Source organism: Salvia miltiorrhiza, chromosome 2, assembly GCF_028751815.1.
Source record: "Salvia miltiorrhiza cultivar Shanhuang (shh) chromosome 2, IMPLAD_Smil_shh, whole genome shotgun sequence".
NCBI lineage: Eukaryota > Viridiplantae > Streptophyta > Magnoliopsida > Lamiales > Lamiaceae > Salvia > Salvia miltiorrhiza.
The window spans coordinates 45165730-45184436 of record NC_080388.1 but is presented as its reverse complement, the minus strand read 5'-3'; the positions used below and the strand labels follow the sequence as shown (position 1 = coordinate 45184436).

General features: G+C 35.8%; 1 protein-coding gene across 1 annotated transcript; it reads right to left on the bottom strand.

Moving 5' to 3' along the window:
- Window positions 1–1831: 1831 nt before the first annotated feature.
- On the bottom strand, window positions 1832–4624 carry LOC131011657 (early nodulin-like protein 14). Its single transcript, XM_057939434.1, has 4 exons — window positions 4026–4624; window positions 3846–3961; window positions 3425–3769; window positions 1832–2040 (listed from the first exon to the last, which is right to left on the bottom strand). Exons 1-4 carry the CDS (start codon window positions 4153–4155, stop codon window positions 1984–1986), a joined length of 648 nt encoding a protein of 215 aa, XP_057795417.1. The 5' UTR covers window positions 4156–4624; the 3' UTR covers window positions 1832–1983.
- Between the last annotated feature and the right edge of the window lie 14083 nt (window positions 4625–18707).

Here is an 18707-nt window from a genome sequence, read left to right as displayed (position 1 = left end):
CTCTCACGTCTTTCCCGTCTCTGGCTCCACGCCCTTCCGTCTGCCTCCAGCGACCGGTGCTCTGTCCCACCGGCCATCGGCGCCGGTGGAATCTCCAGCGCCGCCGCGCCCATCTCCCTCTGCACCCTCTCTTCTCTCTCTCACCTCTCTCCAACGCTGCCGCGCCCGTCTGCCGGAATCTCGCCACCCTCGACCTCTTCCAGAATCTGCTCGTGAGCCCCCTCACGCCCTCCCTCTCCGAAGTCCGACCTCCATTTTCTCAGGTAAGAAAAAGAAGAAGCAGACGCAAGTGACGCAATTCTCACACCCAATTCATTTAGATATTTCTTGCATGTTCTTGATTTTAATTCAAGTTTTTTAATTTTATTCTTTTACTTTTGGTGATTCGAATCTATTTGGCAAAAGTGCAGAAATAATTTTAATTCTAAAATAATAGAACCAATTGGTTTAGAATACATGTGCTTGTTCATGGGAAATAGATAGTACATCTTTTAACTCTTGGAGTGGTACTTTAGCTTCTTCTGATTTGCTAACTAATTGAACTCAGTATTCAAATAAGAAAAGGTAGATACTATTGTCAAGTTTTCAGTTTCATCTACATAGTTCTTTGGTGTTGGCAGATGATATATATTGTGCAGATGATATATATTATCGATCTACATGTGAAGTAGCTATATAATGTTGCTTTCAGCCTTTACTTGTTACTGCTATAGCAAATTATTTGCTAGATAGGATTTTAGAATTGAGATTAATGTTAGCTTGTTTACTTTAATTGTGCTTAAATTGTTGCTTAGGTTGGGAATTTATTTATTAGAGTTGTTCTTTTTTAAAAAAAAATATAACATTACAAGTCTGTATAAATTATTTTTTTGTTCTAAATAAACATAAAATATTAGTTGGTGGAGTGGATAGGACCTCATCCCTTCTTTGAAAGGGCTAAAGGTTCGAATCCTAGTGCCTACAATATATTAAATTTGAATTTTTTGCAATAATCCGGTTAATTCGGGTTAAATTCGGTTAACCGGATTAACCGATTTTCTTCGCGAAATTGAAAGTCATCGAATTTATCGGTTAATTCAGTTAACCGGACCGGTTATTCGGTTAATCGGTATATTATTTGGTTCAGTTACCGGTTAGGCATTTAGGGCTTAGCCGGTTCCGGTTAACCGGTTCGGTTAAAACCGAACCGACTGGTTTACCAGCCCTAATGATTTTAATGTATTTAAGACAATTAAGAGCTTGTTCTCTTTTGTGAGTAAATTTATCATGAGAAAATAAAATAATACTAATAATAATTTCTAACTTTTTCTTTCTTTCTTTCTTTCTTTTTCTTTTATTTTCTACAAAAGAAATTTTTATCATCTCATTCCTTCTTTTCACTCTGAGGATAGTATTGTCTTTCTATTTTGGTGTGATAATATATCCCTCTTTGAAGTAAAGAAAAAATATATGAAAAATGACAGAAACTATCTTTTGTAAAAAATCAGGAGTAAAAAAGTGATGTAAAAAGAAAAAGAATTTAATATCTCTATTTTTTTTTTCTCATAATAAACTAATCAATAAAAAAGAACACACTCCCACCTATCTTGAAACAATTTTTATTTTGGGTGCCCTATCTATCTTGAGACCTTTACTTATTTGACAAAAAGTTATGCCCTTTATTCACTTGTTCATCTACACACAAAATACTATTTTCTTAATTTCCGTATCAAAAAAAAAAATCAAGATAGTCGGGACAAAGGAAGTAAAATATTTATCATATAAAATATACGAATTTATGATACCTAGTCTATGTGCATCTCAATTAAACCAAATCAGATTGAGGAAGAAGTAAGAAGAAATAATTGATTGCTTTACCAAAACTAAGAGAGTAAAGAACAAAGTGGCAATGATTCCAAAGTAGGGTGAAGGACAGCAATATTACATATGGTATCATCATCACCCTTAAAGCTACTTTAGATTCACAACTCTCTCTCTCTCTCTCTACACCATCATTAGTAACAAAATTACACAGCTCACTGCTCTCTCAACTCCCAGCACCTGCATTGCCCACACACACCACAAAATTGAGTCATCAATCAAAATCAGCATTATCTCTCTACTTTAGATTTATACTATATGAAGACTAAAATCAACATGTTATCATTGCACAACTACATGCCAAAACAAAATAATATATGCACCACACCCACAATATTTACAGCAAAAAAAGTATATAGGCAGACTCCAACCTAATAACTGGATAAACTCATTTACAGATAAAAAGAGGAGATAATAAAATGTACCATCTCAGGTTCCAAATTCAAGGAATCCAAAATCTTTTATTTTCCAATTTCAATAAATAGGACTATAAGAATATTAAATGCATATACTTTTTTTGATAAATTAATAATTAATTACATAAATAAATTTAAAGACAGCGATACGATGGACTTGATTTCTAACACCTCGAACCTTAGTCATTACCTTAGGCATTAATGCATATAATTTTATGATAGGGCACTTGTGTGTCCTTCCCGAACTTATAAGGTGTGATAGATTACACCTTATTCCTTTTCATATTGGTTCCCATTCACATAAAAATAATATAAAATTAAATAGTTCATGAGCATCATCATATTTCTGAGAATTTATAAATTAAATGTGGCCCATCAATATATAGAGACCAAAGTAATAAATGAATGCTTCTTGAGCCCACATAACTATAATAGTGAAAATGAGAAATCACATGCATGGCATTAAATGCTGCGCCAAATTTCATGTCATCGTGTTTTGATCGTGAATACTTGAATGCTTAGTTATTGCATAAAAATTGCATAAAGATAAAACTAAAAATAAAAATTGTAATACATACTAAATAATAAAACAAACAACATCATATTTTTATTTTAAATAAAATATTTAAATATATTAAATTTAAAGATATTAAGACCAAATAGCATCACTCTTGTATGTTAGTTCGGTTTTTTAGCATCAACCACTGATATTTCCCAGTATACTAGATTCATTGTGCAAATGATTTTCTTAAATATTTGTGACATTTAAATGTGGGTATTATAATGCCAAGAGTAAAGTTGCTAGTGTTGCGTGCTGCAACAGTAGCAAAAGGTGACAGACACAGTAGCAGGACGAGACATAAAAGAGACAACGGAAAGTAAAAGGGTGAAAAATGATTACAACATTAAAATTTAAAATTATGAATGATTTACCATCTTCTGTTTTTAGCTTCCTAATACCATTAATTATATCACAAGTACTACGTTGAATGGGAAAATAAATACTGACTTTTCAAGTTATTCTGATTAAAATAAGTAACCACTTCACTTCACTTCAGTTGGCAAGATTATAACTAAAATTATTTAATTAATTTTGATCGAGAAGGAAGCCAAAAACATTAATTTAAAATTTCAAGAAAATAAAAAACCTGTTTGGATTGTTGGTGTGCAGACGTAGGCAAAGGACGAATGGTGGCGGAGTCAACTTCGCCGGTGGGCAGAGGCACCGCCGGATTACTGTTGATAAACGGGATGCCTTCTCTCTCCGGCGCAACCGGGCCAGGGGCGGCGCTCGGCGGAGGAGCCCCGTCCCGCGGCTGAAACGGCCAAGGGAACGCCGGAGACGACGCCACGTAGCCTCCCGAGGTCGGAGGCGGCGTCGGCGCCGCGGCCGCTGATGTCACCTTCACGGCGAGCTTCTCACCTTCCAAGCATGCTTGGTTCGACCCGTTGTAGAAGGAGAAGTAGAAGAATCCTGGCCGTGATGTGCGCCACTGCCATATTTTTGGGTGAATTAACTTCATTTTATTTCACCAAATTTAGATATTAATAAAAGGAGGTGTGACTTACAGTGTAAACTGAGGAGTTGGGGTTTGTCAAGATTGTGGCTTGAGTGAAGTTGCAGAGAGAGAAAGCTTCTTGGTTCTTGAAAATGTAGAGGCTGTAGTGATATTTGTGCTGGAAAACTGAGAATAAATAAATTAAATGTTGGTTTTTTTGACTACGTAGAATCAGCAGAGAGAAACTTACTGACACAATCTCCTATTTGAAGCTCAGGATTTTTCCACTCTGAAACTCCGTCAACCACAACTGTTGCAGACTCTGAGATTTGAAGTAGTTGCACAGAAAATACGAGGATCAAAATGTAGGAGAAAACCATGTTTTTTATGGCAATATTTTGAATAAATTTTGGAGTGGTAAGTTGGAGCAATGCAGCTACTAAATTTTGTAGGAATGCAAGTAAATAAGTGAATAAATAGAAATAGTGGGATCCTTATTCACACACAAGTGTGTGTGTGTGTGAGTTGTCAGAAGTGTTGGGCTTTTCAGAACTAAAGGAGTTTGAATGGTGAACAGAGATGGGAGAGTGTGTATAAATTAAATTAGTGAGGAACAATGTATATTTTTCACAGTAAAAGTTGGAATGATTTTGTCATTGTAAAAATAGTTTCTCCAAAGTAAAAAATATGTATAAAGAATGAGGGGAAAGAGCATTTATTTGTAGTGGGATTTGATACTGATGATGGGCATTATCATTCTAAAATGATTCATGTTGTGATTATCAACATGTTGCATAGTAGTAGTATAATAAAAGTACCCATACTAAATGTGAACTTTATGTGGTGGAGGGAGTCCCATTTGGTTTCTACTTTATGTTGTTATATATGTACAACAGGATTTGTAGATTCACAATGATTCTTGTAAAATTATTTAGGATGAGGTTTCCTAGGAAACATGAGGGTGGGCTTTTTGGAGAAACCGTCCATTCACAATTTTCACATTAATTAAGGATTTGTTTACTTTGAGAATTCATAATTTAGTTGATTAAATTTTTATGTCTTCAATGTCGTGATATATTACTTCAAATACATTTCATGTATATTTTGATAGATTAACTAGAAAGAGGTAAAATTAACGACACCTCACATCTGAAGTGAGATACAAATTTCTTCATTTGTCTCATGTAATTTGAAATGTATTTTTTTTCAAGTTATTTCATTTGATTCTGAGTTGTTTCTTATTTGGGGCCGTTTGATTTGCAGTTTAGGATTGATTAGGATTAAAATTATCTTGAGAAATTAGTGTGGATTAGTGTGGATTTATATTATTTCATGGGTGTTTGATATCATGGCTACTTAATCCTATATTATGTTTGATATCCATAGGATTATGTTGGATTATATTATCTAATACCAAAACTATCCTCACATAATTTTAAAAATATCATGTATGTCCACCATTACTTGGGCATTTGCATCGATATGCGTGAGGAAGGGTAGCAGAATTTTTATCCAACTTCTCAGTATTAAATTTATCCGAGGGGGGGTGGGCGGATTATTAGTATGTGTTAATCCCACAAAATAGCATGGAGAAGTAGGATTAAGTAGGAGTTGACCATATTAACTGCACATGATATCAAACATCACACTAATCTGTATTAATTTAATTTATCATACCTATAAACCCATATCAAACAGGCCCTTAGATAATTACATTGTGCTATATCGACTATAGGGTGCTATATTTAATTTACTTAATTTAAGAAAGCAAGATACTTTCTTCATCCACGATAAATGTGGTACAATATGAATGACACAGATTTTAATAAATAATTGGTAGATATATTTTAAATGAACACATTAACATTGATAATTTGTTCAATGGTATAAATTATTTGTAATGGAAAGTAGTGAATATTTGTCGGGAAAAATTAGTGGATTTTATATAATGAAGATTATCAAGAGCGATTTGCGAAATCATATAAAAATTTAATGAGTGGATGAATGACAGTTTGCTCGTGTACATTGAAGAATATTCTTTCAACAATTGACAACAAGAAAATCTTATAATGTTTTCAATTGATGAATACACGTTGAAATCGATTATTATTGATTTCTCAAACAAAAAGAATGTACTCGCTAAATATTTATTTTTAAAGTATTTATAATGTATTAGAATTATTTAATTTATAAAAACATTATTTATTGTTATTATTTTTGAAAGAAGAAAAAAAAAACAAAGCGTATAAGCTAAAATAAATTTAAGTCGAAGACTACCGCGTTTAAACCCTCGTACAAGTTTAATCGCCCTCATAATAATTTCTAGAAAATAAAAAGAGGGTGCAAGAATTCTAAGGTGAAGTATATATGTAAGACAAGAAGCAAAATTACGAGGTAGAAGACGCCAAAAACAAATTTACACAGGCTTGGAAATCTCATGTAACCAAACAACCGCTACAAAACAAATTTCACGAATGATTTCGAAACGTCCAACTTCAATTATCATTTTCATACAATTTTTTTTCCATATCGTCGAAGATTAATAAGTTAATACTCCTATATATGCCAAAGTGTTCGTACTTTGAGGAAGTTCAAAAAATAAATAAATAAAAAACGTAAAATAGAGTTAATTTGATGAAATGGTTGTCTGTTTCTTATCTGACTTGTTGCATACTCGCGTGCGCCCAAATCACTAATCGAGGTATCATACTTTTCGTTACACACTTACCCAATTTTCACTCTGCTCAGATTATAGAGAATTTTGCGTTACAAAGATATGTTATTTATCAATTTTATTTCTTTGATAAAAAATTCGACTACTTTTGTCGTTTTGGAATTTAGTACTGATACGAAATATCAAAAAGAATAATTAAGCTTTAAAAGATATTGGAAATTTTATAGTATAAATTAATATAGGAGAAGACTAAAATAAGAAAGCTTTTTAAAATATAAATTAGAAATGATTTTCAATCCTTAAATTGTCAAGATATACGGTTGATTCATCACCCCGTTGGATGAATTCATGGTCCTGAGTTCGAATTCCAAAGGTAGCAAAAATTTATTTTTCGCAATTCATACTTTTATACAGTGAATTCATATTATACAATTTTGCTGGTTCGTAATTCTTAAAATAAGGGCGGTTTATTAAATAACCCCCCATATATATATATATATATATATATATATATATATATATATATAGGGTTGCATTATACAGAAACACAATATTAGATGGAGAATGGAGTCGCAATCTGGTTCGTCAGATCAATCTTGATCAAAGGCTGAGATTAGAAGTTAATATAATTAAAATTGGTAAGATTTATAATATCCCTTAATTTACTCTCTTCTCTCTCCTCTCTCCTCTCTCCTCTCACGTCACCCCTCACCTCTCTCCTCTCTCTCTCTCGTCCCCTCTCTCCTCTCTCCTCTCTCTCTCTCTTAAAATCAAAATACATAATTAAGTTCATGACAAGTTCAACACAAGTTCAGAAGTTCAACAAATTCAGAAGTTCAGAAGTTCAAGACAAGTTCAAGACAAGTTCAACACAAGTTCAGAAGTTCAACAAATTCAGAAGTTCAGAAGTTCAAGACAAGTTCAAGACAAGTTCAGCACAAGTTCAACACAAGTTCGAACCCCTAAAGTGACGTTTTGTGTGTGTGTGTGTTCTGTGTGTGTGTGTGTGTTCTATGTGAGAGACGAGAGAGAGAGAGGGAAAAAGAGAAGGGAGAGAGAGAGAAATGAGAGAGGAGAGAGGAGAGAGGGAAAAAGTGACGGAAGAGAGAGAGAGGAGAGAGGGATGTGAGTAATTTAAGGGGTACTAATATTAGCTTTTAATCTCAACCCTTGATTAAAATCGATCTAACGAACGAGATTATGACTCTAGACTTTGCAAATATTTATGTTCTTGTTGAACTCTTCCCTATATATATATATATATAGGCTAAAGTTCAATGAAGAAGGCCTAAATGTAAGAAAGAAGAAAGAAGTAATCTAATCCGTTGATATTATCTAATCTAACGGACATGATTTATTCACGCCATGTTCAACGGATTTTTTCGTTGAACATATGGGGGGTCGAAACCCAGAACCCCCAAAAATATTGTATATATTCACGAATGTTCAACGAAAAAATTCGTTGAACATGGCGTAAATAAATCATGTCCGTTAGATTAGATAAGATCAACGGATGAGATTACTTCTCTCTTCTTTCTTACATTTAGGCCTTTTTCATTGAACCTAACCCTATATTATATATATATATATATATATATATATATATATATATATATGGAGTGGTTCAATTGAGAAGCTCAAATGTGTTAGTATATTTTGATGAACATGACAATTAGACCCTAAATCAATAAATTATTTGAACATACCAAATATAGTTGACGAACATACGAATCTATTTAATTTGTTAAAAAATACGTCACCGCCAAGGATCGAACCCCAGAGCAAACTCGTGTTCATAAAAACTAATTGACATATTCATCTATTAGATTGTTTCTCAACTTCTCAACACATTTGAGCTTCTCAATAAAACATAACCCTATATATATATATATAGGGGTGAGATACCGTGAGAGCACATTTTAAAATAAGAAATAAGAGCAATTTTTAATGTATGAATTTTATGTAGAATACGTATGAATTCGCTGTATAAAGGTATGAATTGTGAAAAATAAATTTTTGCTACATTTGGGATTCGAACTCAGGACCATAAATCCATCCAACAAAGTTACGAATCAACCGTAGATCTTAATGATCTAAAGGCTGAAAATTATTCTTATTTTATATCCTAAGAAGTGCACTTATTTTAGCTCTCTCCTGTATATATATATATATATATATATATATATATATATATATATATATATATATAGGGAAGAGTTCAACAAGAACATAAATATTTGCAAAGTCTAGAGTCATAATCTCGTTCGTTAGATCAATTTTAATCAAGGGCTGAGATTAAAAGCTAATATTAGTATCCCTTAAATTACTCACATCCCTCTCTCATCTCTCCTCTCTCTCTCTTCCGTCACTTTTTCCCTCTCTCCTCTCTCCTTTCTCATTTCTCTCTCTCTCCCTTCCCTTTTTCCCTCTCTCTCTCGTCTCTCACACAGAACACACACACACACACATACAGAACACACACAAAAGGTTGTAACGGGTATTCTAGGCGCGGAGATCTCCTTCGCCGTCTATCTGCCGGTGATGGAGGTGATCTACCGCGAGGTGCGGTGCTACGCGATGGCTGCTGATGGGGCTCTCGGCCACGGCGTTCGCCACAGCGGGGATGGCGGCGGATGGCGGGTTCACGGACTTGAAATTCGAGAGCGCGGCGGGGTTCGATCGCGGTGCAGTGGCGTATTGGTGGACGATTTGGGGAGCCGCTGTGGCGTGGCAGATGTCGTTCCTGGGGACCGCGGGGATGGTGTTCCTGATGACGTCGCTCACGGGCGGGGTGTGCACGGCGACGCTGCTGGCGGTGAACGTGGCTGGAGGGGTGGTGGTGTACGGCGACGAGTTCGGCGGCGTGAAGGCGCCACCTCCTTCCTCGGCGCCGCCCAAGTTCAGCCCACAAGTTCATAGCCACCGCCGCCCTCAAGTTCAGAGCCACCGACGCCTTCGAACCCCCTCAAGTTCAGCCACCGCCGCCTTCGAACGCCCTCAAGTTCAGCCACCACCGCCGCCTTCTGAACTCCGGCCGCCGCCCCCTTCTCCGTGCATTTAACATTCGCCGGAGAAGAGGAAGGGGGCGGCAGATTTTGTAAATAATTTTATTGAACTTATACGTATAATTCTGTTGAACTTGTGTTGAACTTGTCTTGAACTTCTGAACTTCTGAATTTGTTGAACTTCTGAACTTCTGAACTTGTGTTGAACTTGTCATGAACTTAATTATGTATTTTGATTTTAAGAGAGAGAGAGAGGAGAGAGGAGAGAGGGGACGAGAGAGAGAGAGAGGAGAGAGGTGAGGGGTGACGTGAGAGGAGAGAGGAGAGAGGAGAGAGAAGAGAGTAAATTAAGGGATATTATGAATCTTACCAATTTTAATTATATTAACTTCTAATCCCAGCCTTTGATCAAGATTGATCTGACGAACCAGATTGCGACTCCATTCTCCATCTAATATTGTGTTTCTGTAGAATGCAACCCTATATATATATAGTTCTATGGAGACCACTTCTTATATAGAGAATGAAGACCAAATCTTGCGCGTCGATCTTGCTTAATCTAACGGTGATCATTCGTCCATTAATTATTGTAATTTTTTTCATATTTATTTATTTCCCTAATTACAACTAATCAAATCTTTTTTTTATGCTCAAATCTCTCCCTCACTGATCCGTCCCTCTCTCCAAACTCACGCTTTCTCTCTCTCTCTCTCTCTCTCTCCCACACGTTCGTAGAAAATACTAATGAACATACTAATGTTTGTTGATATGTTCGTAGAAAAACAAACGAATATACTAATGTTCACATAGAAAATACTAATGAACGTACTAATGTTCGTTGCTATGTTCGTAGAAAAATGAATGAACATACTATGTTCGATGATATATGCGTAGAAAAACAAATGAACAGCGATATTTTCGTAGGAAAATAAATGAACATACTAATGTTCAGCAATTACGTTCATTGACGAATGGTATCACATTAGAAAAGGAATGGAGTATTTCACGGGATTTCATAAACATACCAAATTAATTTAATACCATGGAATTTTATGGTCCCTTGATTTAGATTCATCCAACGGACATGATGTGGTCTCTATTCTCCATCTAAGTAGGTGGTTGCCATGGAAGCTAACCCTATATATATATATATATATATATATATATATATATATATATATATATATATATATAGGGTGAGGCTACCATAAAAACACCCTTAATTGTATAAAATAAGAACAAAATCCTACCATCCATTCAACTCAAATCAACGGACAAGATTGAATTTTAATAAATTAGACGGTTCGTAAGATAAGATTGTCTTATTCGTAACCAAAACCTCCCAAAGGGTAAAAATGTAACATGCTTCTGTTGACTTTCCGATTTTGTTGGGTATGGATATGGAAAGAATTTTATTCCATATCCAAATTAATTTGTGTGGAATTAATTGAATAGAGAATTAATTACTACCGAACACATCCCACCAATGAATCAGCCATTTTTAGTTTTACGATAAGAATGAGAATTTTATTATGAAATGGGAAGAGGGTGTTTAACGATAGGAATGAGAATTTTATTATGAACAGGGAAGTCGGTGGTGGTTGCGCGAATTTTATTTATCATTTTACGAATTAAAATGTGAGAAAGTTTGCACGAATTTTATTAGTTATATTACGAATTAAAATGTGAGGAAGTTTGCACGAATTTTAATGTAGTCACGAATTATAAGTAATGTTATTACGAATTTCAGAGGTGTGAAGCTGTTAATTTTATTATAATTCATGAAAAATTTCATTGCACAAATTCGTAACAAATTTTTAATGTTGTCACGAATTATAAATACTGTTGTTACGAATTTCACTATATTTTCATAAGTAAAAATATATGAATCCAAGGCTGCTCAGAAATGAAAATATAACAACACTACATATGAATTGATAATACTATTGTACAATAACACGAAAATGGATTATGATGAATAATAATCAACTAGTGTGTCCGTCCGTGCGATGCACGGCAAGCATCGAAGTAAAACGACATATATAAATAAATAAATTAACAAATATAAATATTAAAGAGAATAAAAATATAAGCAAATGTTAAATATGTTTTAAAAATAAAATAAAATAAAATAAAATAATCAACATTAAATACTCAATGAAAACATAAATTTTCGACTTTATATGAAATGTTATGATAATTATAATTATTAAACAATTGAAAATTATTTGATAAAATTAGTATTACTATTATTATAGAGTATTACACGTCATAGTAAATAAATAAATCTTTTCATTCACAAACCTAAATATATATAATGAATAAAATATAATTTCTTTCTTCTTAATTGCACTAAAAACTAGTACTATTATAATTAAAAAAATGTAAATAGAATCATAAAAATTAATATAAAAAATAAAATATAATTAATATAAAACTTAAAATAAAAAATTGTTGTATATATTCAATATTAATTAAGGAGATATATATCATCCCAATCTTCTTTGAGTTTGTCTGAAAATTAATATTGATGGATGAAAATGTTGTATAAAAGAGATACTCCATCTCAATCTTCTTTGAGTTTTACACGTAAATATACATGAGGTGGTTCAAATAAAAGTTTCTTCTATCGTAATAACCTAAGCCATTATGTATCATTGATTTTGTTTGATCCCTCTACCATTATAAATATATCCAAAGGAGGACTCTGATCTCTTTCCAAAAAAAAAAAAAAAAAAAAATTAAGTCCAAATTCAATTCGTATTAAAATTTGGAAGACTATATATATGGGGCAAGAAGAGAGACAGAAGCCGTCCAAGATTTGAAATCCTAAAAAACCATCCAAAATTTGAAGGCTTTCATCACATGGGGAATGATCACAGCAAAATCACCCTAAAAAACCATCCAAAATTTGGAGGTTTTCATCACATGGGGAATGATGACAGCAAAATCGCGGCAGATGGCGAATCCGGCAAACTTCCAGAAGAAATCACGGCGAATGATCACAGCAAAACTGCTGCAGATGCAGATGGCGAATCCGACAAGCTTCCACAAGAAATCATTCAGCACATACAATCTCTTGTGCTTGAAAAAGAAGCTGCTCGAACCTCTCTCCTATCCAAGTCCTGGCACGGCGCGTGGACCACGCGCCCCAACCTCAGTTTCGATCAATCCAAGTTCCGGAATTGCGTGGATGAGTTCCCCATATTCACGAAGAAGACCATGCAGAGGTATCAAGACTTGAACCTAAATATTAAGAGTTTCAAGCTGACGATGACGACGATGATGGAGCCACATCAAGATCATTCTCCGGCTAGACTAGGGATTTTGAAAGCGATATTCAGGAAGAAGAAGACTATGCAGAGCTCCAAGCCAAGGATTGAAAAAGGTAACGACGATTCTGAACTAGCTAGAGAATTGATTTTGAGAGCGATCAAACTGGGGGCTACTGATCTCACCATTGAGTTTCCATTCTCGGAGGCTCGTAGGTTTTTTGTTCTACCAGATGAGGTGCTCGAATCCAAAACCCTAGTTAGATTATACGTTTCGGGGCTCTGGATTGATCTGGAGAGGAGGAATAAAGCAGTAGCTTGTCCCAATCTGAAACACCTTTGGTTATCCCATTCGAGTGTAAAAGGTGATTTAGTTAGGGATTTGATTTCGAGATGCCCAGGCATTGAGGTATTAACACTTACTCACACGAGGTTGTTTGGAGAAGAGAGAAGAAGAAGATGGAGTCCCTCTCATGACCAGTTTCGTAATCTCAAGCGTTTGCGTTTGATTGGTTTGGGTGTTGATCAACTGCATCATTGTGATGAGCTGTGGAACAAGTCTCCTTCCCTCAAAGTGTTGGTGATTTGGGATTACAGCTCCGATCACGTGAGAATTTGCAGCCCATCGCTTGAGCGCATAACCTTACGCTTATTCTGTAGCAGAAGAATCTGGGACGGAATCTGGAATGGGGAGTTTGATGTTCCAAATATTCAAAATTTTAAGATTACTGCTGGTTGTGATTTTTTTGCGCCGCTCCTCAAAATCAAAAGCTGTGGTATGGAATGGGAGATCAAAGGCAGTGATATCTTGAAAACGCACAAACTATCTAGATTTTCTCTTCAGATGCAAGGTGATAGGTGATCTGCCGTGAAACCGATTTTATGGTGAAACCCTCTTCACAATGATACTACTTTATCATTTGTATGTTGAAGTATTAATTTCACTCAGTTTTTGTGTTCTTTTTATTAGATATATTCATTATTTGATTTTATTATATTTGTCAAGTAACTAGAGTAGTTACAATTTGTTTCACCATTCACTGGAGTTTTTGTGTTCTTTTTATTAGATATATTCATTATTTGATTTTATTATATTTATCAAGTAATTAGAGTAGTTACAATTTTTTTTTCTTTTTGGTAAATTTGTTACTTTATATAATCTTCTTTATAATAGTGTTATATTTTCGTATCCTGAAATATGTTTTATAGTAGGCCCATGATTTTTTCTTTTAATGCTGCAATTCACCGCTCTTGCAGTGGATTTAAAGGGATTTAGTAATGAAAAAGATAGGCTATGGATGGTTGGCTTTAACATCCTAGTTTGTATTAATTTTCTTGGAGATATAAAACACATAAATAAAATAATCAATATCAATTATTCATTGAAAACTTAAATCTTTTAAAATTAGTATTACAATTATTATAGAGTATTATACGTCATAATAAATAAATAAATCTTTTAATACACAAACATAAACAAAAACTTCCGTCAAAAAAAAAACATAAACAAAAAATTATATTTGAAATTATATTTTTAACATATATAACTAATTTTTCATCTATAAAGTTTAACTTGGAAAAAAATGTACTATAACAACTGAAATTTAAAAGCTAACTGAATTATTAAATTAAACTGATCTTTTGTATAATATATAGATAAGTTTAGCAGCCAATCTATGTTTTTCTCCATCTTCAACGTGTGAATATTAAGAAAAGATTTATGGTTTATGTTTTGACTGTAATTTTCTTTATTTACGTTTCAGAAAAACGTTAGTCTTAGTTATTGGATTTAATATGAAAAATAATATTGTATTAACTAATATAATCCCTTAAATCTTGGTCTAATTGAATCTACAAAACTAAAGTTACTATTAAGTCCTAGCGTGAATTAAAGTGCTTAAAAATAGAGAAAAATCTTACCATCCGATTTTATTGATCTAATGGACATTTTTATTATAGTTCTCCCCTCTATATATATATATATATATATATTGAGTTATTATTGAAAAATGTCTCAAGTATTAAGTATTTATATATATATTGAGTTATTATTAAAAAAAAAGTCCCAGTTTATGCCGCAAGCCTCTCGGCGTATAGATTTATATAAATTAGCATTAGTATATGCAGAGGAGCCAGGAAAGGATGCCTGGTGGTGGTGGTGGAGAATCGGTTCTCGTAATCTGCCACTTCACTTACATTCTTTTCTTTATATGATGAACTAAGTGTTGCAATTTGATTATGTTTGATAGATGGTATATGTATTGCATTTCGATCAAAATAAAATAAAATAATGTTCTTAGAAATTTTATTTTTTTAATCTCATAAATTCAAAGCTGGGTCTATTTTTTAATAATAACTCAATATATAAAAACACTAATACGTCAATCTCCTTAATTATTCCAAATTTCCAATACCCACCATAACTATCCCTTAGAATTGCATGCGCCATGCCCTCTGCACTTACATGTTAGTGCATAACTCGAAAAATAAATAAAGATAAATGTTACATTTAGGAATGATTTTACGGGGAAAATAAGTGGTGAATCGTAAAATGGATAAATTAAGTTAATTAATATATCTAAAAATTTAAAAATAAAAAATAAAAGAAGAATGATCGGACGAGCTTTTTAGCCCGAAAATCCCGGGCTTTTCAGCCCCAAAGCCCAGTTAGCCCGACGGGCTTATTGGGCGGGCTTTTTAGGCCCGGGTTTTTTCGGGCCTCTATTTTGTAAAGCCCAGCCCAACCCCAAATACGGGCGGGCCGGGTTGATTTTGTCAGCTCTATATACAACTACGTCATCGAGACAGATAACTAGATTGTGGTTGATGCTCTAAATCAGAGTGGAGACAAAACACTACAAAAAAGAACAGAGATTACCGACGACATTTTTCGTCGGTATTGACGGCACAGAGGCCGGTAAAGTAATTGCCGGCGGTGTTACTGGCGGCAAATTGCCGTCAGTGATTTGCTCGTCGGTAACGCCATTACCGACGGCGATCGGCCGCCGCTGGCAATGAACGGCGGCAAAGCCGCCGGCATTTCCGCCGTTCAACGGCGGAGAGTTGTCGAAAAATTACCGACGACAAATGCTATCGCTAATTAGCGGCAGCGCCACCGTTGTCGGTAATGTCCGTCGGACGACGGTGGCGCACTCGCCGGACTTGGCCGAGGTATTACCGACGGAAAAATGCCGTCAGTAATATTTTTTAATTAATTAATTTATTTTATTGTATATCCACAATTTATTTCCGTATTTATACAGTATTGCATAAGTTAGACGAACTTCCCAGTCGGTCACCCATCTTAGTTGTGCTCTAAGTCAAACACGTTTAATCTTGAAGTTCTTTTCGAATGGTCACTAGTACAGAACACTCGTATTATTGATATACTTATTACTTATTAATTCATTTAAAGTCTATTTCAATATACTTATTAAATTGAGATTTATTAAAAAGAAGAAAAGGAAAAAACATCCCTTGAAAGCACAAAGACGCAGACTAAGGGCACAAAACTTGAAAAGAGAAGGAAAAACTAAGTAACTTAATACTGAAACTCAGGATAATCATCCATGTCATTCGACCAACGCCCATGGACAACATTATTCATTGCAATCATACTGGCCTATTGGTGAGGTCAACCACAAATTCCCTTGGCTTGTAACCCATTTCTTCCGCATTCCTGAGACGACTTTTAATACAACCTTCTGGAATGGCATGTACAGGCTCTCGTCCCTTTACCGAGCCCTTTGGGCGACCACGTCCGCGCTTCTGCTCCGAGAGCAACTGCATCCCCTGATTAACCTGCTCCTCTAACCTAATTATACGACTCGCCATCTCATCCGGAGTAGGATTGGTCTGCTTCTCAACATCAACCGGAGTAGGATAGGATTGGGTCGCTGAATCTTCTGTCCTAACTACCGAATGCTGCTCTACCACAGCTCCTCCATTTGCTCCCGGAAGAATAGGAGAATCAGTCTCTGTGTTCTCCCCAGCCGGCGACGCCAAAGAGTTTGGCGTTTTTTCCAGCTCATGCTCCAGACGTTGTGCTCTGATAGTGTTCTCAAGGGCTAAATCTTTCTTCTGTAAGCCGCTGGCCTCACATTCGAAGTCATCATTACGCCCCTCTAAATCCTTCCTGGGACTCGCAGCCAGGCGTCTCTCTGTAGACTCCACAACAATATCCTCATCTACCACCTCCAAGTTTTCCTCCTCAACGTCTTCTGCCACCAAGGATCCAAAAGAGTTTCCGAACAACTTCTGCGGTTCAGTAATCTTGGACCCAACTTGCTCCGATTCAGCCACTACCGGCTCCTTCCCAACCTACTGCCTTCCACCAACCTGCTGCCACTCCGGCTGTGGCTGTGATTTCTGGGTAATCGGTTGCGGCTGTTTCGGCAGCGCAGTATTTGTATCCTTTGCCTCCCCCGGCGCCACCGATTTGTTCTTGCGGCATCCATTGGGAGAATGTCCCGTAATCTTGCAACGACCACAATAAAGGGGAAGATTTTCGAAAACAAATTCCACATGAAATGAGAACTCTTCCATATCAATAAGCATAGTATGAGGGAGAGGAAGAGACATATCTATTTCAACAAGAATGCGGGCGAACTGTCCAAAATCTCTTCCTGCCGACGCACCATCGATCTTCAAGGGGTGGCCCAAGAAACGTCCAATGCTAGAGATAATTTGTGGATTCCAGTATTCGATTGGAAGGTAATGAATTTTGACCCACACGTTAGCCAAAGGAGAGTTTTCCTTGAACGGATCAAAATTGCAAGTCCACTCCCGGAGCCGAAGATTCCCCTTCGAGAGTTCCCAGATCGCCTTCTCCTTCGCTATAGCTTTATCAGTCGCTGTAGTAAATCGGAGTGTATAATAGCCCTTTCCCAACGGAATCAATTGCCAAGCAGAAACTATACCCCAAAGTTGTTGAAGTTCCGACTTCAATTCCATAGTAGAACGTGGCTTATCGCCTTTCCCCAGCAGGAGACGTCCTGTCAACGCGTGCTCAAAAGCTTTAACCTCCTCAAGATATAAAGCCTTTGGTATTTTCAGGGAGAATTGATCTCCCTCCTTCGTTGGACGCAAATCGTGAAACACATGGGCTGCTAAATCCGGCCGCTTAACAGGTCGCTTCACAGTGGCGTTCGCATAAGAAATCCTAGCGTTTCCAGCCACGCTAGGGCTTGCAGTATTCGCCGCGCCGTTGCCTGATGAAGGGGAAGACCGAGTTGGAGAGTTGAGAATATTTATGGTGTGTGGCTTTTGTGGCTTTTCAAAATTCGCAGAAACGGAGGGGAGGTTAAGGGCTCCCTTGTCGCGAAATCCGGCTGACAGAGGAGTGGCCATCGATCAGCGAGAGGCAGCAGGAATATGTGCGGCTAGGGCAACGTCTGCATCAGAGGAGTAGCGTCGATTCGCCCCGAAACTCAGCGCCGTCGAATCTGAGACGCGCTGCACCAGAGGAGTAGCGCCTCGCTGGAGGAAGAGAAGAAGAGCCGCGCCGCACCGGAAAGGAGAAGGCGGTCGTCGTGTCTCTGGCAGAAACACGCCGGAGAGGAGCGTCGCCGACGCCGAAAGAGGGGTAGCGGCGGCTGACCTAAATCTCCAATTCGTCTCTAAGTAACCCCTGATTTCAATTATGTCGTATGAAGTTTCAATTTTCAAATAAATAAATTTTAAAGATCGCATGACGGAGGACTTGAAATTAAGACCTCAAGTCTTGAGCATTAACTTCCTACCACTAATATACAATATCATATATTCATAAATTAAGACCTCAAGTCTTGAACATTTTAAAGTCTATTTCAATATACAATATCATATATTCATAATCTTAGAATATGTCGAGATTATATCCAAAAAATGTTGTTAATCACGAATTGGGCTCGTTTCCGTCATTTTTATGTCGAAAAAATATTTATTTATTAATTTATTATTATTATTATCATTATTATTATTATTATTATTATTATTATTAT

What these genes read in the sequence shown, in the direction of transcription:
- LOC131011657 (XM_057939434.1), bottom strand. Translation starts at nt 4,155, where the DNA reads ATGGTTTTCTCCTACATTTTGATCCTCGTATTTTCTGTGCAACTACTT. An exon ending in TCAAATAGGAGATTGTGTCA is followed by an intron (nt 3,962 to 4,025) that starts GTAAGTTTCTCT and finishes ATTTATTCTCAG; the next exon opens with TTTTCCAGCACAAATATCAC. An exon ending in CCAACTCCTCAGTTTACACT is followed by an intron (nt 3,770 to 3,845) that starts GTAAGTCACACC and finishes AAAATATGGCAG; the next exon opens with TGGCGCACATCACGGCCAGG.